Source organism: Chelonoidis abingdonii, chromosome 13 (assembly GCF_003597395.2).
Source record: "Chelonoidis abingdonii isolate Lonesome George chromosome 13, CheloAbing_2.0, whole genome shotgun sequence".
NCBI lineage: Eukaryota > Metazoa > Chordata > Testudines > Testudinidae > Chelonoidis > Chelonoidis abingdonii.
Genome location: NC_133781.1, coordinates 31,118,988 through 31,143,250, shown reverse-complemented (window position 1 = coordinate 31,143,250; position 24,263 = coordinate 31,118,988). Strand labels below are relative to the sequence as shown.

Sequence of the window (24,263 nt, the reverse complement as noted above, 5' to 3'; positions counted from 1 at the left end):
TTTCTACACCCTTGAGTTTGTGTTAATTACACTCTCTTGTACAGGGCTGGTGACTCACAGACCCCCTGAAACGATCACTGGACTCCCAAACAAGTGCAGCCTAAGGATGGACTCCAAACTAACCCCACCATCCCACCTTCAACATCTGCAAGTACTGCAGGGCAAGCGAGCGGAAGGACATTAGGGAACGGGAGAGAGCTGTAGTGTCAACCCCTGCTGCTCCTGAAAGGCTGGCGTCTCTGTGGCTGCTGGTTCAGTTGACGTCAGCATGTTGGCATTTACCTTCCTGAGTACAAGTTCCCCATTCATGTGCATGGCCAGGTTACCGAAATGCAGCAGCATCTGGTCAGTGGACAGCTGCTGCTCAATGACGTCATCGCCGTAAATCACCACGATGGCCACACAGATAAAGAGGTGGAAATAGTCTGTCTGCAAGGAGAAAGCAGGAGTTGGAGATTACAGGAGAGGAAAGCAGAGGACTGGTTAGACTAGAGCTCCCACCAGCTCCACACAGAGAGATTCCTCTTTCCCAAAGGAGCACTGCTTGCTCTCATGCTTGCTCCAGTTCCGGCTAGGGCACATCCAAATGGGGGAGCGTCGGAGGACCCTGCACTGTAACTTAGTCACTCACGTCTGCTACCTTCAAAGGACAGAGGCGAAGTTTGGACCACGCTTTCCAGAAGTGCCCAGTTGGACATACCATCCAGGGGCCTGATCGTCAGAGGAGGGGTGCTCTGCCCCTTCTGATGAGTCAGGCCCCCTTACAGTGTCTCGAGTTAAGCACCTGGAAGCTCAGGCATCCAAAATCACTAGTTGTTTGTACAAGTTTGGGCCTTAATGCTCACTTATTTTCTGCACAGAGGGAAGGGGGAAGAATACAACACAGACCACTGAGAGGTAATACAGGGGTGACAGTCACATGACTGCACCAGCCAGCCAGCAGCCAACAAGCCCCACAGTCCTGATGCTAGGAGTGAGTCACGTGGAGTTGTTACCACTCTGTCACCTCTTGCCTGGTGAGTTCTCTTCCAGACGGCGTGTGACAGTCCAGGAGGAACAGTCCCCTAGGGCAGATACTCCCCTAACCCCCTGTCCCCCTGGCAGGTAAATACAGTCATGCGGCCTGCTGAAGAAACCAGTCCCGCTGTCAGTGTCCTCGCTCCCAGGACAGGGACAGAGAGGAGCTCAGTTTCATGCTCTCCCTGCCACTGGGTTCTCTGGCTAGTCTTGCAGGAAGCCGGGAACCAGGCTTTGCAAGTCCTCAGAGCCGCAATTCAGGACTGCAGCTGAACTGATCAGTTGTGACAGCAGCAGGACCATCCCACAAACACAGTAATGAGTCAAACAGGCTGCAATCTGCATTCATTTAAGTTACTTTTGAGGCAAGCGGCAGGGGCGCACGCCAACAGATTGTCAGGACTGGAAAATCATGCTTGAAGTGTGTCACAGTCAGATGGGGGATGGGGAGTGGAAGGGAGGCTGGATACCTGCAGCCACACCTCCACTGCCTCCTTTTCTGCACAGCGTCTAGCACGCCAGCAGTACTCAGCAAGGGGACTACTCCCGTCCATTATGTCCTACCCCTATCCTCTGTGCTCTAACCTGGTAGTGAGCCCAGCACGCTTCCCACATGCGCAAAGCCTCAGCATCTGGAAACTCGCGTTTAAAACAGAGGAGGATCCACCGATGACAGAAAAGCATCTGCAAGCCATCCTCCCCCAGGGAGACGAGGTGCTGATAGAAGTGCAGGTGCATGAGTCGCAACAGCTCTCTTAGGTACATCTGAAAACACATGTTGTCACTCAGCGGAGCCACCACCTCACAGGCCTGGACACTCCCTGGCACCTCCAGTCCGTGAGCACAGCAGCAGCTTGCACCTTCCCACTGGAGTCACTGAAACCGGGCCCCATCCTTTCCCCTCCACGTTTGCTGTTACAGGCCAGACTTGCTTATGCTGTCAGTGGAGACAGGGCCCTGAGGCCACTGTGGAAGTTTAGGAAGGAAGAGCAGAGAGAAGAAAATCTCCATGACAGGTTTTATCTTAATGATGCTAATGAAAAGGAAGCCTGGGAGCTTGGAGCTGGAAACTCAGGAAGGAGGGGCTGGTTTTGGTAACTTCTTTTAGCTGAGACTAAACGCTGACAAAGTTACTTTCCAAAATTAACCCATTCAGCATGTTAGCGAACCCTGGAGCTGTACAGTAACAAGTCACATGTCCCGAGTCACTTTCAGAGAAGTTTGGCACAGTGAGATGGAAGCTGAATGGTGCCATGGTGACCAGAACGTCACTCCTTGGGTTTGGGAGAGAAATGGTGGGACTGCCCAGGACGCTAACCAGAAAGGATTCAGCATTCCCTCTGCAGTCAGAGGTGTCCAGAGGCTCTCGTTCTCAAAATGAACCATTATACAGATTAGGCCCAACACCTACATTTTTGTAAAATAAAATAATAATAATAATAATAATAATCAAAATCAAAATAAAAATAAAAAAGGTTTTTATACAACTTTCAAGTTAAAAGAAATGTTTTCCTGGCAGATTTAAAACACGTTGCCCGTGAGAAAGTTTGCAATTTGCACTGAATCTTTCTTCTGCAATGTTTGAAACCTGAATGCTGCAGAATTATGCTACCATCCCGGAACCAGGAATTGAAGCTGACTGGTGGGTTTCCATTGTCCAAGCTGAGTGAAGTGCAAAGGGTAAGCGACCAGTAGTCCCCAGAGCAGAATATGTTAGAATGTAAAAGATAAATTAAGAACCATTTATGGTTTACAGGGAATCTGGGATTTTAAAAATATTTTTTATCTGACAACATCCTGTTAATAGTTGCCACTAACTCAGCTCAGTTCCCCCAGGGCACCAGTCACCCTCAGTGCATTTACTCTCCCTGGAATATAGCTTGGCATGCTGGGAGCCACAGTAGCTGCCTAGCTAACGGGCTTTGTGTATTTGTTTTATGGTATTTTTTGAGGAGGCTGAGAGGACGTTCAGGAAGGGAACAAACAGCCCACTGCTCAGAGCTCACCAGTTGTTTCTCCATATCCTCATCCCGGGGGGAACTGATGAAGATAGTGTTCTGCATCAAACCCACGAAGCACCAGAAAGTGTCTGACTCATCCAGGACCTCTGCCAGAATGGGGGCAACCAGGTCGGACATCCCCTGGGAGTAGCCAATGGTAGGGTTATACACTGCATAGTTCAGCAAGATTCTCCTAGAGGAGACATTCAATAGGAGAGGGTGAGATCCAGGGGGTGCCAGTCACAGCTGACCTCTGTCACCCTCCCCTCTCTACCCCCCACCCCACATATGGAGTCAGAAAAGATGTAAAAGATCAATGAATCTCTTGCCGTTTCAGGACACAACTGGAATCTGGAAAACAAGTGACTTTAGCAGCGCTACAAGACATGGCATCCCATACAGATGCATCTAATGGTGTCCGGGGGGTGCTTTTCTAGTGAAAGCACCATGTCTAGGGCACAGATCTAGGGGATTAGGTTATCTTGGGCTGGTTCAGAAAAGGTCTCTGGTTAGCGGACAGGGATTCTGACTGGTACACAGTAATCAGAGATCAGAATCTAGGCAGAACTCAATGACCCCCATTTCCCAAGCTGGGGACTGGTGACATTAGAGAGGCGGGACAGAGGAGAGGCGCATTCAGGATGGGGAAAGCAACATGAAGTGGCTCCTGGCCTGGCTCCAAGAAAACTCGAGCAGACAGAGACCCCTTGCCCCACGCAGCTGTGGGGTGACAGAGAACAGGAGCACAAGAGCATACGTGTGGAGCAACAATGTGAAAGAGAGAAGGTCAGAACAACAGAGGAACCCGGGGGGCAAGGGTGCCCCCATGCCCATCTGCGATGCTCAGTTCCACTGTGTTCAGGGGTGGCATACACAGGGCCACATGCCCACGCTCAGGTACTAGAGTGCTCGGCCTTCCACCTTGTCAGTGGAAAGCTAGGCACTGCACACAACCTGCTACCCACAAAAATCCAATCTCCTGTCACACTCCAGCAGCAGCAACTCAATTCCCAGGCTGCCTTCACGGTTCAGCTCCCACCTCTTGGTTTCTCTCTCCAAATGAGTCTAGGCAGGGTCAACACAGCCAGAAAGAGGTGGGGAGGGGAGGGGAAGCAGGGACGGGGCCGAATGGGGCCCCATGTGCATTACTGGGGGAAGGTTGCCCTACGCATGGTATCCCTTAGCACTCCCAAGGCAGGTCCTTCGAAGCTGCTCCCCCTAGGCTACAGAGCTCCTTACAGAGTATTCCCTATATTCAGTAGGATTCCTTGCTTAGGGTGCTGGGGAAAGATATTGTCCAGCTCAAAGCGGCATCACCTCATGGTTTCCACATTTGGGTTGTCCTCGCCACGGAAGAACTGGTTGCTGCGGTCAGTCCTCACCACGTCTTTGTCAACCGTGAACTGTACATTACGCCAAAACTCTTTGTGTTCATCTGGAGTCATCGAAAGTCTGAAAATTAAGCAGCAACTGAGTGCACCGGACAGCCACAAGTGAATAAGGAACAAAGGGCCCAATCTGGAAAGATTCTGGCCGTTACACTGGGGGCAGAGACCAAACCCTCCCTCTCCAGACATCTCTCACCATTGCCAAGTCTGCCTGGAGCAGCTGTTCATCTGAGCAATGCTCAGGCAATTACAACTGCCGCTTTGGGCAAGCTTGCGTCAAAGAATTCGAATGACCTGACACGAATGAGATGGCGCCAGCTTCATGTGCTCAGAAAGTGAACCATGGCAGAGAAGTTCCCTTTATCCATCACTCTTAGTCATGCCTCCCTAGCAGGGCAGGGCTGTCATTCAGTATTGGTACATTTTTGATCAGGATCAGAGAGATGAGATGAGGAGAGTAAGGTGGGGCCTCTCCCTGGTCACCTCTTCTGCTGGATCTCAAAGTATTCCCTCCTCTTCTGCACCCTCAGCGCCTCCCTCTCCTCCGACGTGGACTCATGGCTGTAGTACCGCAGCATGAAGGGCCAGACCTCACCTCGGATAGACACATCAATCCCGCCAAAGAAAATTGCCTGGAGGAAGGTGCAAAAGTGGCAACAAATACACTTTTTAGATTTCCAAACACTGCATCGAGAAACCACCAGCCCTTGCACTGAGGAGAGAGCACCAAAGCCGCCAGACAAGTGATGCCTTGATTCAAACTCCTGCAATTTGCACATGTTTAGAGGGAAAGCATTGGCCTTCTATTCCCATACGAGACACAAATCAGGCTCATTTCAATGTCAATACCCCACCCCCGGAGCAGCTCTACGATTAATGTGTTGCTCTCATGTCATGGCTTAATCCCCAATCCTGGAGACGCTGCATTTCTCTGCACACTTTTCTCTAAGGAGTTGGACACAGTACTCCCCCAAACTCTTTACACAGGAGCCTTGATTGCTGATTTTGGTTTGTTCACACTGCATTGTACAAGCACGTCTGGGATTGGACACTAGTCCACTTATTCCAGCAGGCAGAAGGCAGAGGCAGGACAGCAAACCCTCTCTGCTCAGAAAGATGTTCCACTATTTTGCCTCAAACTGACCTGATTGCAGTCCCAGCGAGATCTCCAACCAAGCGCCATAAATAATAGTCTCATAGTATAAAGACAACCAGCGCCTGCCACAGCACGAAGCAAACTGCTTCAGCTTCTATCTGGGGCCTTTTCCTTGAAGAAAAGAGCAAGCCCTCACCTTGCGCAGCTTGTACTCCTCTTCCACCTGTCCAGATTCATTCAGGTGATTGAGCCAGGCAGTGACATCGAGACGCTTGTACGTGTTCTCCTCTGGATGTGTCTCGGAGGATGGCAGCTTGGGGCGGCGGATTGAGAACTGCATGCATGTCTTTTCATCAGTAAGCTGCTGAATGGGAGACAGAACAGCAGCAAAGTTCCTAAACCAACTGCTTTTAAAGCAGGAGATTCAGTTAGCACAGCTCCCTTAGGATTAAGAGCCAAGGCCCAATGTGCAGGAGGGAGGGAAAGGTTTCTGTAGAACACCAGCCATTACAACAGCAACAGTAACTGGAGCCATTAAAAATCAGAGCATCACAAAACAGCTTCCCTTAGAAAACCAGTTTCTTTCCACTCCTCCCCCAACCGTATCCCGAATTAATGCTGCTTACAGCAGAACTTCACTCTGCCAGGAATGGCTGCGATAAATTACATATGATTGGCCAGACAAAGGACTGCTGTTAGGCAAGCCAGAGCTGCACTGCCAGGCTCTCGCTAAGGGCACTCATGATCCCAGTGCGAAACTGCAGCTGACATTTAATTTAAAAATCAAAGGTTGCTCACTGCAAAAGTGAGCCCATGCTACTGTAATACGGAAAGCAGCAGGGGGCTCAGTGAGAAGGAAGGAATTTAAAAATCACTTTCTAATAAGCACATACACTATCTTAAACGGATAATTAAAGAGGTCTTATCACATTTGTATGTAGATTGAGCAAAATATGGCAAGGTGACTTGTCAAAACATTATTTTCAAATTCAGCGTGCCAGGCTTCACAAAATGGATGGGAGATGCACGGAACTGCAGATCGAATACTGCTAATTTCCCAGCCATCTAGCGGCCTAACACCACCAGCCCCTCTAGCTATGGCCTCTAGCAAAGCAGACACCTAAGCAAGCCTTTTGGATAATCATTCCCCCTCTCCACAGGAGTGGCAGGAATGTGAGAGAACAGACAGGTGCATCAGAGAGTGGCCATTTGGTCTGCACTTTTTTAATAATTGATAATAATAATTGAGATATACCTATCTCATAGAACTGGAAGGGGCCCTGAAAGGTCATTGAGTCCAGCCCCCTGCCTTCACTAGCAGGACCAAGTACTGATTTTGCCCCAGATCCCTAAGTGACCCCCTCAACGACTGAACTCACAACCCTGGGTTTAGCAGGCCAATGCTCAAACCACTGAGCTACTCCTCCCCCTTTTATCTCCTAAAAGCGTCCAAGTACGCCAGAAAGCAACAATGGGTTTGTTGCATTAATACACCACTTTAATCAGCCCTAGCCCACCCCTGCCTGAAAATGGAGGTCTTACAGATAGACCCTCCATCTTTTGGGACATCTCTGCCTCACTAGGCTTTGCTCGGTTACCTGGTCTTTGAGATGGGTCTCCGTGCAATATTTCCATTGCTGAAACACCTCAGACAGTTTATCCAGGCCACCATGGTGAAAGTGGAAGATCTTGTATTGACTCTCCCTGCTAGCAACAACCAACTGCCCACTGGTGCATGCCTCATCGCTGAAGGGCAATCAAAGGGGGGAGAACAATGCACATTTAAGAGCTGGTTTTATGCCCATGGAGAACTTGGGGTGAGGGTGGACAGCAGGCTAGACTAGAAAACAACATAGAGAAATGAGAGAGAAGAGCAAACACACCCAGTTGCCTCTTACTGACGGAGGCAGAAAGTTTCTGCAGCATAGGGAATGAGGTTTCACGTGGCCCCAGTTGACAGCAGGCGATGTTCTGTGCCGTCGCCCCTTAAAGAGTGACTCTGTCTATACGCGGTAGCATTGCTCCCAACCCTTCCCGTTCCAGTTCAAAACACTTTGACTACATAAAGGAACTAAATTCCTGCCAGGTGCTAGGGGACAGAACCCAGTCTAGCAACACTCAGACAGTATGCACAGAGCTGTTCCTAGGGATGGGGGAATGCTTGCAAATGACACCCTCTGAGGGTCCAATACAAAGGGCTTGAGGAGAGGAAAGCCATGCAGAAGAGGGAAGGGAAGTGAGAGCACAGAGGAGATGGGGGAGGGGAGGTGCTGAAGAGACAGCTGTTCCCTCACTCTCAAGCTATTCTTGATCTTCTGTAGATAGGTACGACCAGCACTGGGCACCTTCAAAGATTTCCTGAAGGGCCAGAAAGGATTCTGCATGGAGGGAAGCTAGTTCAGCAGGCTGCCACTTGGATTCAGATGGAGAACACTGCTGGAGAAAGACTCCAGAAGAAACTTTCTGAAACAATTGGTCTCCAGACAACCTAGCTCCCACTACCCTGACAAGTCACACACACACACACACACACACACGTGTCACTGTGACAGGTGGAGGCAACAACAAGGACAGAAGATCTAGAACTACATTTCTTACCTAAAAAAAAGGCGAAGGGATCTCATTTGTCCAAGGTCCACTCTGAAGACCCCACAGATCTGCTCTAGGGCAAACACCTTCTGCTGTTCATCCCATCTGGTGTTCTGAGCTTGCCTGTTATTCTTCTGGAATTGGGTACTGGTGTCAAGGCTGGAAGTGGAGCTGTTTGAGCAGGTCATGTGATTGTCACATGTCTCCCTACACAACAGAGAGGATGTTAACCAGAGATCTAGGTTCTGCAATCACTTGACAGTAACTTCAGTCTCTCTTGGCACACAAATTGCTCTTGCTAACAGAGCTACGAAGTGAGAACACTATGCAGTTCAGAGAAATCACTAAGTGTTACTCCAAACAGAACGGATTTTAAAATGCATCATCCAGAAGCTCACTCCCAGGAGAGCCACCCTACTTGCAGCCAGCGCTCAAAGAGCATGTATGCTTTGGAAGGTGGTGGAGACTGTCCATGTCTTCCAGGAATACAGCAGTATTGAATGGCAAAATTAAGATAGAGGCTTAACCCTTTGAGATGGAGGCAGTTCAAAGCCCTGGGAGGGAAACCCTGCCCGTTCTCTGCGGAGAGGCAGATATCTATCGTAGCATGATAAGTGCAGTTTGTAGAGCCAATCCAGGGGCACTTTTCTCCCCTCCCCACCATGCGTCATGGAACTCAGATCTGCAAGCGCCCCTCATACCACTGTGCATGGCGGCTGATGGCTTCCCTGTTTTTCCGTCCTGGGTAACAGGGGCACAGATGCTTGGCAGGTGACTGCAGCAGCTGCACTAGCACAGAGCGGATAAGGGATGAGGGGGAAGGACATTTTGCCCCACAGCCCTAGAGAATTCCTCAGTGTCCAGCTGCTCAGGGCCCTGACTGGGACAGGATCTGTGGGCACACTGAGAATGCATCACTGACTGGGACAGGATCTGTGGGCACACTGAGAAGGCATCACTGACTGGGACAGGATCTGTGGGCACACTGAGAAGGCATCACTGACTGGGACTGGATCTGTGGGCACACTGAGAAGGCATCATTGACTGGAGACCTCATTTGTTATGTTTTCTCTGTAACCAGAATGATGAAGGAAAATAAAAGTAACCAATGCATACAACTCTGGGGCAGTGATTTACAAGGGGCCCCCCAAGCCTAGTTTCATGTATGCAGACTTTGGAAAATGGTTTCCGTGAAGTGGCTAGTGAAGCCTTTTAACCCAATGCCTAGTGGAGAAAGCGAGTCAGACTATGCTTTCTCACAAGCTAAGAGGCTAGCTGGGGCAACAATATATTTGGCCTAAAGGATAGCCTGGGCTTAGATTAACTATCCCCCACCCCCAACGAAAAACATCACTGCTCTGGGAATTAAGTGAATCTGAAGCTGTGACCCCTTGGTTCTTAAAAAGGCCAATACATCTGAACAGTCTTTGAGGGAGTCCTGAATGGGTTCCACTGTGAAATCATGGTTTGCAAAACAAGGCAAGTGGCAGGTATAAAGCCAGCCCCCTGCCATGCCACTTAATGCAATGTTTTCTAATCCGCTTATCTAACAATGTAGGCGCTGAATGCTGAAAAATCACACACTCAGCATGCCTTTGCAGTACATCCCATCAGTCAGCTTCCCAAGCTCAGCTCCACTGCTCCTTACACAGGGGCCATCAGACAAGCCTTATTGTCACCAACCACCAACGGTACAGGTCGCTGCAATCCAATGCACAGGTCTTTGGACATCTCAGTTAGTTGTGGGTTAAATTTTGAACAGAGTCCTAATGAGCAGCCTGGTTCAATTGTATGGCTCGAAACCTCAGTGGCCACACACGGGAAATAAATCCACAGCTTCTTTGCTCCTCTTGTATTTAAATAAGGCTACAGAATAAAATCTGTTCTATCTTAGCCAGACAAGTGAGATTTCCTACTTAGTTCACGTATGTTCTGCAGCTCAATACTCCTGGAGAGAGGGTTCCAAACAAAAGTAACATCTGTCCCAATCTGGGGGTTTGCGATCTTAGGACAAGACACGGCAATATCATAACGTGAGCAGAGATAACATGTCTTCACTGAAGTAAATAAGACAAATGCACCAACCCTGAAAGAATTCACTTTTCAGGAGCTAGCACTGTTCCTGAGAAAGGCATCTGGCTCCTTCCAGTGTTACTTAAAAGTAGAGACAGTCACCTTTGCTGCAAGCAGCTTTCCCTGATTTAACAGTATTTGGTTTTGTGAAAATCCAGTGTTATTTTATGTTATATATCTGTTGCATGGACGGCTTCCCAGAAATACAATATTGCACATTAATGCAAAGAAGTCCTGGTGTAAGACACCCTGCACTGGAGTGCCTGCAAGAAGCAGCTGGTGTTTATGGAGCAACTCAGTTAAAGCCACAGCTGATTACACAGGCTTTTCCTGGAAGAAATGAGACAAAGCAGTTTAAAAACTAAGCAGAGCTAACCATGTGGTCTGAAACCCTTGCAAAGATTGCAAGTTACCTGTACTATTCAAAACCGGCTGTGACAGAGATCCAATTAACTGCTCCCAAACTTAGAACCTGGAGACCTTAGTTGCAAATATAGCTATTGGCACCACCACATTTTCTGGCATGTCAGCAGAACATACCACTACTCACCGTCCTGTAAAGCACTCAGACACTGACAGCATGATAAAAATACAGATTTATTTCTGTTGGGCTAACACCCGAAGTTCCTAACCAGGATCAGGGCCCCACTGTGCAAGGCCTTGCACAAACACACAGTTCATAAGCTCTTTGAGGCAGGGGCTAACTTGAAGATGTAACAAGCGTAACAGAGAGGGAAGGGTGACAGAGGTTACTGTCAGAGGTGAAAGTAAGCTGGTACGGACGACTGGTAAGAAAAGGAGACTGGCTAAGGGAGGGAGAAGCCTGCTCCCTGCATAAGAATAGTTTAAACTCAGCTGTTCCCTGAGTGGTTCCAGCCCTTGGGGTTAGGAGTGGCTTCTGGCATTCTTGTTAATTTCACTCACAGTAGCTGGGAGGAGTGGGGAGTGTGTGTTTGACCATGGCAGGGGCAGTCCTTGTCTGCCCCCAGGATGAGGGGATGACAAATACAAGCATTTGCTGCACAGCTTAAATCCAGAGCTAATACAAGCAGGTGGAAGGGGAAAACTCACTGTCACATTGGTTTCTCATCTCCTCCCTCCCCCTCCTCAAGCCAGGCTGCAGACAAGGCTCTGCATTCCCCCACTGGCCCACCCTCAGCAGGGGTTCTCCTCTAGGCTCTAGCTTGCAGTAGGGAAACTGGCTGAGATGCCTGCTGCTGCTGCCTGCGTAAGAACAGTGTGTGACCATGGAAGGGCCGTTCTTTTCTGCCCCCGGGGATGAGGAGATCTCCTATACAGAAAAAACACAGTCAAAATCAGGAACCATTTCCAAATCTATCCCATTCCCTCCCCAGCAGAGGATCATGGCTGTGATGTCCAAACTGCTTGCAGATCCTCTTTGAAATGTTACTGAACTGCGCAGGGAACAGCTGAGTTTAAACTGTTCTTATGCAGGAGGCAGGCTTCTCCCTCCCTCAGCCCGTCCCCCTGCTCCCTGTTGCAAGCTAGAGGGAAGCCCCTGCAGCTGCTGCTCAGTGCCAGGCAGGGAGAAAGCATGGAGCCTAGTGTCCACAGCCTGGCTGGAGGAGGATGGAAGACACAGAGAAAAATGTGACAGTGAGTTTTCACTTTTTCAGGCTTATTCAAATAGTGAAGTTTTATTACAGACAGTGCTGGCAGCAGTAATAGTAACTTTATCTTCTCTATCCATGTCATGCAACGGGAGGGACCCATGAAGTACGTAGGAGAGGTGGGTTGCTTGCGATTGGACCATATGGGTAAGAAATGTAAATTACTTTCGCCCCTGCTCAAATCCCAGGGCTCTTAGCCGCCTCTGCAGCTGGTAGCTCCAGGGGTGATTTAAAGGGCCTGGCTCCTAGCTTCAGCCAAATCCCCGAGCCTTTTAAATCTTGATTTAACAGTCCTGAGATTTAAAGGCCCCACCTCTTCTGATAGAGGCCACGCCTCTTCCAGTTGAGGCCCCTCCCCCTCCGCAGGACTCTGGAGTACCAGCAAGTCCTGTAAGTTACTTTCACCCCTGGTTACAGTGATACGATTGTGTGGTTACAAAGGCTGACACAATGCACCACTGGATTCCAATCTATTCTCTTGTTACGACCAGTCTCTGGATGGCTGGTTTCTTGTAGGCGTCCAACCCATCCCCACCCCTCTAGCCTGAAACTTTCCTTGTAGAGTGTCAGCTCCAAGCATGAGGGGAGTATCGTGACAGAGGAGTGTCTGGTGGCAGGTCTGAGTAAAACCACCTCCAGCAAGAGCCCCAATTCCCACCAAGGTGTCTGGTGGCTCTGTCTACTGGCTCCCCTCTCCCTTCCCAGCCTGCTCTCCTTCTAATGAGGTGAAGAATCTCGTGGCAGTATCACTGGCTGCAGTGTCTATGGCACATATAGCTGCAAATCAGCCAAATACTAGTAAGAGCACCAAGACCCCCTGAGCCGACTTCCAAAGACCGGCTGTAGTAACTCTCCAGCCCAGGTGAAATGGCCTCAGACATCAGGAACCCAAGAGCAATTTTTCTGATAAAACGTGTCTTTTATGAATGATACAGTGGCAAGTTGGTGAAAATTGTTAATGAAATTATAAATGCAAGATATGCAGTGGGGACAGATTAGTAATCAGAAATGAAAGAGACCTGACTTCATACTGTTGCTTGTTGGGAACGGTACTCAGAGGAAGGACTCCAGAACTCTGATGGGCACACTGTTCTGGGAATGCTAAAACAACTGTCACAAAACTCTCTCACTGAAACAGAGCCACAAGATGGTGTCTCCACAATTTTTTTCAAATTCATTCAGACCTGGTTGGCAGGGAGTAGTAACTAGGTTAAAACCTGCACTAAGGTCACTCTTAGGCTGATAAGATCTGGAACAGATCCAAAAAGCTTTGCATAATCTTAAAACACTTGTGCGGATTCAGTTCACACTGATCTCTGCAAATGGTTAAAATAAATTATTTTATTTACTGCAATTTCTTAACTTTATGTCAAAATAAACATACAGACACACAAGGACACACATGTGAGCATGTGGGGAAACAGCAGACTGTCAGTCTCTCACTCACTAGGTAAATCCGCATTGTCTTTGGTAGAGAGACTTCATAAGACATCACAGCAAAGTGCTCAAATGCCAATGTGGATTTTCTGAAACCTTGTTCCATAAGCTTTCCATTGATCTGTTTGCTTTCAAAACATAAATTTCCCCACACTGAACTGCACTAAATGCTATTTAGTAGCTAATTAACTTTCTGTGCTGGAAACCTCCTGTAATTGCACTTCTTTCACCTTTTTAGCCTTTGTCCTCAAGGGAGCTGAAGCTGTCCTATGGCATTTGTTCTGCTCAGGCCTAGCTTACATGCGTACGTTCTTTCCCGACAAGAAAGGCTGCCAATCACAGCTGCAGAGGTCATCAGAGACCAAGTTGGAGCACTGCACTACTGACAAATGGGATTTGCTTAGCACAGCATAAAGTGAAAATAAATGATTATGAAAAATAATGTTACCTATTGAAACCCAGTGCTAGGGAGTGGATTCAACAACACTTTAAAAACCTGTGTTATTATTAAACAGGTTCAGAGCATGAGCTGTTTGTATTTTGACTTCATTGGCATCTGATCCTCACTAAACAGGGAGAGAAATGGAGAATGATGCCTTGCAACTAGCACTTGTGTAAGTGGCGATCACTTCATCTGCAGACCACAAGAGAAGGCAGCAGCTTTTACAGCCTCCCTTCCCTTTCCTCTGCCCACGAGACACTAAAGCTAGGTCTACACTGGCAACTGAACGACAAATGGTTTGTCATTCAGAGGTGCTAAACCCTCTCTGACCCCCAAAGGACAATGGCAAGTGTCAGTGTGAACACTGCGTTGTCGGCAGGAGCGCGCTTCTCTCGACAACACAAACGCCACTCGTTGGGGGTGGAAGTATTTTGTCAGCAAAAGTGCCGACAAACAGCGGCTACACTGCCCGACTTTTAGTGACACAGCCGTGCAGTGCAGACAAAGCCTAGCAGTAAGAGCAGGGATGAGGTTTTGCCTTAGTGTTAAACATCACGAACGCAAGCACGACAGTGTGTCAGTGCAGTGCAGCAAAAATGATTAAAGGAAACCTGACTGTGCCACTCTGCCTTTTGATCAGCACAATATGTTTGTTCCTGAGGAGCTAAGATCAAACAATTTGGTTTGGTCTAAGTGCATGTTTCTCTCCAGCAGCTTTTCCTCTCTGAACACCCAGAATGCCCAGAGCTTGGGAGAATACACATTGCAGCCAGTGCTTTCTCACCCAGAATCTTTTTATGTAAAAGCAAATCTGCAAGGCTGAGAAAGCAGCTCCCTCCACAGCAGTACAGGAGTGCTCCTTTCCTGTCTGAGCTCAACAGAAACAGTTGAGCAAGAGGGCTAACTACACTGGAGGCTTTGTTGCCTACTAATTCTTAGCGTGATGACATAGTAGTGACCTGGAGGGAAGCGGAGCGGTTTGGGCTGGCAATAAGGGCATTATGAGACCAGCCGAGTGATCTTCAAGAGGGCTCCTAGCTACTATACGATAAACAAAAGGAAGACAAAAACTGACAATTCTTGAGTTAATGATTTTGAATTTAAATGGAAAGGAAAAGCCATCAGGAGTTTGTAGTGGATCCAATCAAATTGCAGAATTTAATATACACATACACACTCTTAAACACAAGTAATCTCTTCCAAAGATCAGACTGATAAACAGGTGAAGCCTGCTTAGGTAAAACCAAAGCAAAGACTTTCTCCATGGTGGGTAATAGCGGCAGGGCTAACAGTTTGATGCTTAGGAATAAAAAAAAACACAGTACCTGAAAAACCAAACATAACAAATCATTTATGCCATTCAGTGATGTAAACTTTACCTTTGTTTTAAAGGAAAGTATTTCAAAAGCTGAATGACAGATTCATACAGATGTTTCATACAGAGCAGAGGCACCTCAGACCAGGGCTTTAACTCATTAATAAATTAATCAAAATATAACACAAAGTTCCTGAGATGGAAAAAGTGATTTCTCAGCAAAGCCCAAAGAAGAATGTTTACCTTTCAGCCCACAGCAGCCTGGAAAAGGGGAGTGTTCTTAGGATTTTTTATTTATTTTTTTAAACCAATGGATTATTCTGGTGTTGGGTTTTTTCCACAGTTCCATCCAGGCAAAAATAAAACTGTCAACTAACTATGCTAATTACAAACAAGCCTTCAAAACCCCAGCTCCTTGAAAGCCCCGAAGATCATCTTTGTTCTTATATTCTTGGCTCCAAACAATGAAACGGGAATTCAGAAGGACCTTCTACTGACAGACCAACTCTCCAGGCTCTGTGCTGCTGCTGCTGCTACCCAGAAGTTAGCACAGCTAGCATCACCTAGAGAGAATCTTACTGTCGTTGCAAAACTATGTTAGAGACTTCCCAGGGGGAAAGCTTCTCCGAGGCGGCAGAAAAAGGGCGGGGCGGGGGGGGGAGAGGACAGCTGACTAAAAGGTTGCTGTGGAGGGCTATTGTAAGTGCTTAATATCGTTATTATTGCAAGGACTAGCCAAGGTGATGGCTACACAGATTCCTCTGCATACCACTGCAGCTGTACATTTAGAAAGACCCCTTGTTCTGACTGAGGTAAAGCAATCCTCCCTCACAAGACAGAGGACCTGCAAGACCAGTTTATCTCCAGTCTGGATTAGGGTCTCTGAGTGTTACCATAACACAACTAATAAACAATCGTAATACCACCAATTACCTGGAAAAAGTCATTTTATTGTAAGGCCTCTTACAACAAGCTGGTACAGCTGCCCTTTCTTCTAATCCCACCTAGCAGGCTCGGCTTCTCAAAGCACATCCTTGTGGGATCCAATAGCACCATATGGTTTCCCCTCCTCCTATGGGCAACTGCGCACATGGCCCCACTGGATCCCTCAAGGGGATCCAATTTTGCCCCTTTTGCTTCAAGCATGGATCTGCTTTATTAAGGGGTACTCTACACACAGTTTTTGTACTGCTCTATCAGTTTAGAAACAGATACAGTTAAAGTGGTGCAGTTTCCTAGTGTGGATGAAGTTATAGCAGTATGCAAGTGCTTATAACTTATTCTCATAATGACAATGTGTTTCTAAGCCAGTATAGTTATAGCAGCACAAAAACTGTATGTAGACAAGCCTGAAGTTTCATTAGCTAAAGTGGGATATCACCTATGACTCCTACAGACTAGCTGTTTGTTGAAGAAAGCACCCATGGAGTGAATGGCTTGGAGTCCAGAAGAACTGCACATCTCCCTGAGCCTGTGTGAGGAAGTGGGAATGTTCTTGCTGTGTTATTTGAATACTGAGTGGGGAGTATTGACCTGGGAAGGTTGCCGGGGAGTTTTGCTGGGACTGCCTTTGGGGAAGGGAGGATACCTGAGCATGTAACCTGAGAACCCAGGAGGGGGGTTGGAGGCCAGGTAACACCTCTGCCAGGGAAACTGGACAAGGGACACAAAGGCTGGGGGGAGGCTGAGTGAGAGGCTGGGGGGAGTTTCAGTTTGGAGCTGGCTGGGAAATGGAGAGGGGTGCCCTGACAGGGCTTGGGCTGTGGCCTCCCTGGGACCCCCAGATGGACCTAACTAAAGGGAGGTCCTGTTGTCTGTACCGGCAAGAATTGTTTTGGACTGTGTTCGTGTTGCCTAAATAAACCTTCTGTTTTACTAGCTGGCTGACAGCCATGGTGAATCGCAGGAAGCCAGGGGTGCAGGGCCTTGACTCCCCCCCACTCTATGACAGCCTGTTCAGATGTTTACAGGAAACCACCATCTCTTTTGCCCCCGGGGAAAGGTTATTTTGCCAGAAGGCACTGCAGGACAAGCAAAGCTGCTTAAGTGGTTCTCACTTCCTAGGATATGCCAAACATGTGGGAAAGGCACCTGTCGCTCAGAGGACATGGGGCTTTAGAACACAAATACTGGGACTCAACATTTCAGTTGTACTATGGAAGTGAATAATTTGGTCATTTGTTCACGTAACGTTGTCTGGCCAAAGTGGTGATTTCTACTCAGGACTGGAATAGCAGCAGCTGCCGCACATCAGACATGAAGAGAAAGAGCTGCACTTTAAGACCAGTACACAATACTCATTCAAAAGCACCCTGGTACCTAAATGCATATCTAACACTCCTAACAGCCAGGACCTTTAGATGTGTCATGTGTGTCCTCCCACTGTGCCTTACGGGAGAGAATGGAAGCAAATGTTTTTCCCTTGTCCTTGATCTGAAAGCAGCCATATGCTCCAGATCTCTCAGTTCTGGTTTCTCAGAAGGGGAAAGATCAGAGACCACCTCCTCCAGGATGTGGTCCTGCAGCAGCAGCACCATGCTAGGCACGTTATGCAAGGTTTTCTTTCATCCACCAAGAGACGGCGCGTGCAGGTGATCTTCCTGATGGAGAGGCAGGGCCAGCTCTCTGCATTAGTTTGAAGGTGGACGTGAGCAGCAGTGATGGTTACACAGACAGTGTGAAATGACGTTCCTCCAGCTGCTGAGAACAAAGGTAAGCAGCAGGCTGGAAGGTAGCTAAAACTTAGAGCCTAATTCTGACAGGCGCTTGCTTAGCCCCACTCTAGTGAGATGCATCATTTTCTTGCTTCTCAAATGATCATACTGGTTACATTTCCGGGTATGAGAAAAGCAGGCGTGGGGAGGAGCTGAGCAGATCCTCATCCTCTGGGGCAAGTCTCAGGCAGAAGCTGGTTCACCTTGCTTTGGCCACCCATAGCTGTGCTGGGAAAAATCTGCCATCTGCTGGTCACATAAAGACCTCTGCTTGCTGACTTCAACAGCTAGCCTACAGGAGCAGGATTAGTTTTTTAAAAGGGCCATTAAAAATAAAGCGCTAGTTTTCATCATTTTAGGCACAGGCTGGCATTTGCTGCCAAACTCTGGGCAGGCAGGCAGGCATTATAGTACAGGACAACAGATCGACATCCCCCCCAAGAACTCGCCAGCATGCTCGCAACGCGAAGTGTGCATTCGACTCTCTGGCACTGGTGATGGACACTTTGAATTCCCTCCACCCATCATGGCTAACTGCCAAGGCCAAGGGAACTTTAGAGCCAAGGGCTGGGGCAGAGTCTGGTTGGTTTCCAGAGATGCCCTCAGTGAGTCAAGTGTCTCCTTGGGAACTGCCTCTCAACGGGGTCTTTGGGACAAAGATGTCAGAGGGAAAACACAAAGGGGCTGAAAACCTGGTCACCACACAATCTGCTAATTCAAAGAAAATGCATTAATTGTGAAGAGACAAAGTTAATTTCAAAGAAAGAGTTAGACCTATTTTTAAACGAGCTGCTGACATCTCCAGAAAAGCTTTGGAAGGCATGCCAGGCAGGCCGCTGGCATCTCCTCAGGGTTCTTGTCTTCTTGCCTGATGCTTTATTAAGGCTTTTGGCATGTGCACAGGACCTGTATTTCTTAGGAGCTCATCTGCTCTTTCTGCATATTCCTTAACTAAAGTCTCAAGCTAAGAGTCCTGCCCCCTCTCTCAATGTTCAGTTAGATGTTGTCAATCTATTCTCTTCCACAGAAATCCAGCAGCAAATCCAAGTGAAGAAAGGCCTGCCCACATTAATCCTCCTGCTGTTTAAATATTTATACAGGGCAAGATGTAGCCTTCTAGCCTTTCACTCTCTTGGATTTGTCCCACCTTCTTGGTGTCACTGCCTGGAGCACAACCACCTGACTACACAGCCTGCTAACTGCTGCAGGTTAGCCAGTGGGGAGGCAGTGTAGTCTAGTGGCTAGAACACTGGGCTGGGACTTGGGAGATCTGGGTTATACTTCCACCTCTGCCACTCACCTTCTGGGTGACTGGTGACAAATCATGTCACCTCCCCATCCCTCAGTTTCCCATCTGTAAAACAGGGATAATGAGACTGACCTTTTCAAAGGGTTCTGAGATCTATGGAGGAAATATGCTAGAAAAGCAGGTATTATTATTAGCCAAACTCTTCCAAGCACTTGACTCTGTTCAACACCTCTCCAAGCTGTTTCTTACACCTAGGCCCCCAAATCAAAGGACGGGAAAAACAAAAAGGCTGTAATTCCAGTGGAGCAACAGCTTCTGGATATTTCTGCAGGGGTCCTGAGTGGAGATGGAGCTACTTCTTCAGACAGAAGTTTTACTTGAAAACTACAGCAAGTTCCAGGGTGACATGCTGTGGAGTGAGAAGTGCCCAAAGCAGGGGAAGCTTGACAGCCAGCTGCCCTTCCCCACAGGCTCATCCCCAAGGCATAGGTCATTAGAAGGGAAGTCAGCATGATACAAAATGCTGCAATAGGTTGCAGGAGGGTTTGAATACAGAGATCAGTTCCCACAATTGTAAGAAAGAATTTAATCACTTCTGCTGTAGCAGTGATGTTGGGGCTCTAATCCAGGAAGATGAAGCCCAGCCCCCTGCAGACTTCAGAGATTCCGCCAATTCTCATTTATTTCAACTCATTTGTCCTGTAATTTTTGCTTTTGCTTTATTCTGCAGGGGCCTGAACAGCAACAAGCCTCTAAGGTGAGCTGCCAAAACAACATGATGCAACACTGTGCACTCTGTTACCACCAGCTCCAGTAGCTGTCCTCAGTCACTAGGCAGCTCCCCTTGCTCACCAAATAATGTATTGATTAAATCCCAGGGAAGAGGCTTAACAATAGGATGTGCAACAAATCTGTAAAAATTGCATCAAACAGGACTCCCGAGGAGCCTTTTCCTTGTGTTGTGTGCTCCCCCCAGACTGTCTGAGAGAAGACTTTTGTTTCCTCTCTGAACTTATGTCTGTCTAGGACCACCAAAAACTAAGCTACAGCACAGTTCTACTATGAAAACTGGCTGTGTAAAAACAGCAGCTTCTTACAGATGTAATCTGATGTGTGTGTATCAGAGTCAGATCTGCTGCTTTCAGTGGCTAACATATACTAGATATTTTTGCCAGTTCTGCACAGCAAACACAGCTATGGAAGTGTGAGCAGGAGTATATTCCGGCTCATGCATCAGCAGAATTGGTAACTGAGTTCTAATTGCACAGATAATTGCTGCCTTTAATTCCACCTATGCAATCCACTAGAGACAATTTCATGATATGTCCACTCAATATTTAAGTCAGTAGGAGAACTGAGGCCAACAACTGTCCCCACAACCAGTTTCAAGTTCCTTTGCAAACTCCAGTGACTGCAGCTGATCACAAGTGTGGAAATTTTCTAGTAGTGCTGCCACCCATTACTAGGGGAAACTGCAGTAAACTGGGAGTTATTGTGGCAAGGCACAAAAAACCTTAGTTACAATACACAGCACAAAATCCAGTAACAAATCAACAGTCCAGATCTGGCCTAACCATCAGTTAAAGCAACACTGAGAACTTTGGCTAAAACACATTGCATAGAAGAGTCAAATGCGACTCACCCCCTAGGATGAAGGGAGGTACAATAAACCCATCTTTATTGCCAAGGAAATGGAGGCTAAGTAACTTGCCCATGGCCACACAATAAGTCGGGGGCAGAGCTCGGATCAGAATCAAGGAGTCCTGACTCAGTTCCCTTTGAAAGATGAGACAATTTTCGCTGACATCTAACCCAGGAATAATGTTGGAGTGGCAGGGGATGAGGAACACGGGAGGAAAGGAAGAGAACTAGTTAAAAACAATTATTTCCAATGCTGCCACCACCAAATGAAGTCCCTTAAAGAACTATCCTTATTTTTGGCAGCTCCTGCACTGAAGATCTCCCTGTAGGCATGTGAATACGGAGAGCGCTGGCAGTCTGAGCAGAGAGCACCTCACACAAGAGTAAATGCCAGGCTCCACCAAAAGGAAGCTGAGAATGTGTACAGAAATGATTTCACTCCCCCCTTCACTATTAGCCTTAGGAATTTTGCAACTCAGGTGAAAGCATCAACCACCACATGGGATTCCTGACAGCCCTGCAAACCGAGAAGCAAACAGTTTATTTAACACTGGGCACTTTGCCTAATTTACAGTCATTTAAAAAAAATCAGTTTGCTGTTTAAAGGTTCACACTGAAGCTAAAATGCCTCTAACCTATTCCTCTCCCTCCCCACCCCCATTCCGCACACACAAGCCTGTTACTGTAGGCTCTTCTTGCACATGAGGCTGTGTGTTATCACAGGGACACTTCAGGCTACATGCTTTAAGGTTGCTGCATTTGAAAGATGCACTGTACTCCTGATGTGAAACGTGTTCTGTTCAGCCTCGGCAATGACTTGGAGATTCTGTCTCTTCTGTTAAATCTTCACTTCAGTGAAACCTCCTGAAGCTATCCTTGCACAGAATGCATCCAGCAGCTGGAACAGTCTGTGCATGTTATACGTGCTCAGACTCCCTCACTCCCATCCTCTCTGATTTTCATCGATTGTAAGGCCCAAATGTATCACTGTGATCTCCCAGTCCAATTCCCTGTACAACACAGGCCAGAGACCCTCACCCAGTAATTCCTGCACAGGCCATAGACTTTTACCCAATAATTATAGCATCACACCCACCACTTCTGGATGAGCAAGTGTTTTGCCTAGTTCATCGGAGTTCTAAGGGCACCTACTGCTTATTCCTAACCCCTCACCTAAACAATATCTCATTCCTCTCAGTCACTGGCTGCTGTGGGGGGCCTCTGATTGGACAGGGCCTGTGAAATGCATCCTTTTGGCTTTGTGAAGTGATCTCAGGAAAGGCACAGAATCTTCATGAAAACAACCTAAAACCAAGGGAAGAGGGGAAAAAAAAAAAAAAAAAAAGATAATGGGAGATCTTTATTCCTCTTCAGAAAAGAATGAGTCTGCCAACAATGGGAATTTTATCTACACTCTCATTCTGACTCAGATAGGGAACAGCAAACAGAGGAAATTCAGAAACAAGAAGCCCATTTTCATGCATGTGACTCTAGCAACAAAAACAGAGAGCAAATGCAGGAAGCACACAGGAGAATGCTGCCTAACAAGATTTTCAAAAAGTTTCCCATGGAAAATCTCAGTTAGCAGTTTTCAGGGAGTGTGCTTTAAGACAGTGTCACAGTGAGGAGCAAGATGCCATACGAACTGATGGATTAGACAGAAGCCCGTCAACCCCAAACAATGAAATATCCATGTTTTATTGATCTGCTGCAAGTCACCTGCCAGTGCCACTTGCATTGCCAAAGGCTTCTTAAATCAGTGCCAGATACGGAAACATGCCTGTTTCAGCAGTGTCTTTAAAAGGTCTCCCCGGCTTTTTTGAACAAACGGCAGAAGTACTTTGGGTTAGCCACCAGATGGCTCACGTGAGCTAAATTAACTGACCGGCCCTGTAAGAAATTCTGTGGCAATTCAGAGGTAAAACAAAGTTAATATGAATCATGTTTCCTTCCTTATCATTATCTCTGCCTGAGATTACAAATGCTGAACGAATTTTAAAACTTACTTTTCACTATTTGTTTATTTTTTGAATTTCAGTCGGGAAGCGAAATTTTAACTGTGTGTGGTCTCTGTCTAGCCAATTTCACTCTCAGGTCTAGAGCCCAAGCAAAATGCTGCTCTGTTTAGAAAACACAGTCTTGTGGCTAAGGCACTAGACTGGGATTTCTGAGATGTGGGCTCACAGTTTGGGTGCAACAAGATCTCACTGTACTTCTGTCCCCATCTACTTCAATCTGTGGGATTAAGGCAATAATTGTTGGAAGACACATACTGTAGTGATGAGTGTTACAAAAGAGCATATGCATTAAACAGGTAAAATTGCAGAAATATTTTTTGTTTTAAAAACTTTCCACTGAACTGAGAAGTATTAATGGATGCACTTTTATTGCACTTAGGTTTTGTGAGAACCTGCTTTTAAGAAGCCTACATTTTAGGCCAAATTCAGCCCGAGATTTGGCCTGGGCAACCTTACAACATGACTTTTTTTGCAACAGTTCTATGTAATGCCAGGAGCAGAGATGTCAACATCAAGTGATTACAATAAAATAAATACAAATTCCTCATAAGTTTATGCAGACATTGTCCTGACAGAAATCCGCTTTCTAAAAGAGAAACTGGAATGTCATCTTAGTAGCGTCACTTCTTTCAAAGGAGCAGAGCCAGTTCCTATATGGCTCCAGCTGACAGCTGTAGGCTTTGTTTAAAAAGAAGCTTTTACACGTCCAAGACTAACTGAGGCGTTCCCATTTTTTAAGATCCACCAGGACTATGGAACTTTAACCACCACCGCTACCCCCCTGTGGAAGAAAATGCAAAACGCATGTAAAATCCTAGACATTGCAGCACTGTGCTAGTGTGAGAGAACTTGAACATGGAAATAACTGGAAACCTCCTGATAACAAGTGCAGCCACCAAATCTATTTTCATCACTCAAACTGAGTGAAGGACATGGAGTAAATACACAGAACCAAGTTAAATTATTTAAAAATGGTGATATTTAATAATCCAACATGTTGTGTGTGTTATTAATAGGGGAAGTGTTTTTCAAAATATGTTTAAGCTTCACTTTAATCCCTTATACTGTATGTAGTGTAAGAAATCCAACAATGCGCTGTCAAAAGGGACAAGGGACAGTGTAGGATACCATGTTAAGATGCACAAGTTTTCAGACTAATACTGTTCTTCCATGTGACCTGAAGAACTGCGCTAAATCTGCTCTAAGCGTGTCATGTGCCTGTATGCAGTACAACCCTATGGCCACATGAAGGTGCCCTCACCAGCAGGATGGATCACACACACGTCAGACAGCTGCATGCAGCTGCACTATTCTGGAGCTTTTATTTTATCACATTCCATTGATCCAATCTACAGCTCCATCCCGGACAACCTTGGAAACCTGCAGTTACTTACGGTACAGACCAAATGCAGAGTGCGCATGAACTGCTCAGAGCACTGGATCTTTATGCAGCAGCTCTGGAAGCAGAGCTAGACTTACAATTGACATGGCACTTCCTTTACAAGCCCTGGCTGTTTTCAGGGTTTCAGATCATCCCATAAAGGAAAGTGGCAAAATCTGTCCAACCTACAAGTTTGCATAAATTCTGGGCATTTTTGAGACACAAAGGATGATGTGAACCCAGTTTCCAGGGCAGTTTTAAATCACAGCAGT

The 24,263-nt window shown here is 47.0% G+C and overlaps 1 protein-coding gene across 6 annotated transcripts in view; it reads right to left on the bottom strand.

Moving 5' to 3' along the window:
- The window catches only part of TBC1D16 (TBC1 domain family member 16), a 42,015-nt gene that overhangs the window by 1,352 nt on the left and 16,400 nt on the right, over positions 1-24,263 (bottom strand). For 3 of the 6 annotated variants that reach the window (XM_032797168.2, XM_032797170.2, XM_032797169.2), the window contains exons 4-11: positions 8,100-8,297; positions 7,100-7,247; positions 5,698-5,865; positions 4,889-5,037; positions 4,335-4,469; positions 3,024-3,210; positions 1,603-1,782; positions 283-429 (exon numbers count right to left, since the gene is read on the bottom strand). In XM_032797168.2, the coding sequence (XP_032653059.1) occupies positions 283-429; positions 1,603-1,782; positions 3,024-3,210; positions 4,335-4,469; positions 4,889-5,037; positions 5,698-5,865; positions 7,100-7,247; positions 8,100-8,297 (1,312 nt within the window). Of the gene's footprint in view, positions 1-282; positions 430-1,602; positions 1,783-1,937; positions 2,425-3,023; positions 3,211-4,334; positions 4,470-4,888; positions 5,038-5,697; positions 5,866-7,099; positions 7,248-8,099; positions 8,298-24,263 lie in introns of those variants that run through there. The other 3 variants (XM_032797172.2, XM_032797174.2, XM_032797173.2) reach the window with 3 other exon arrangements.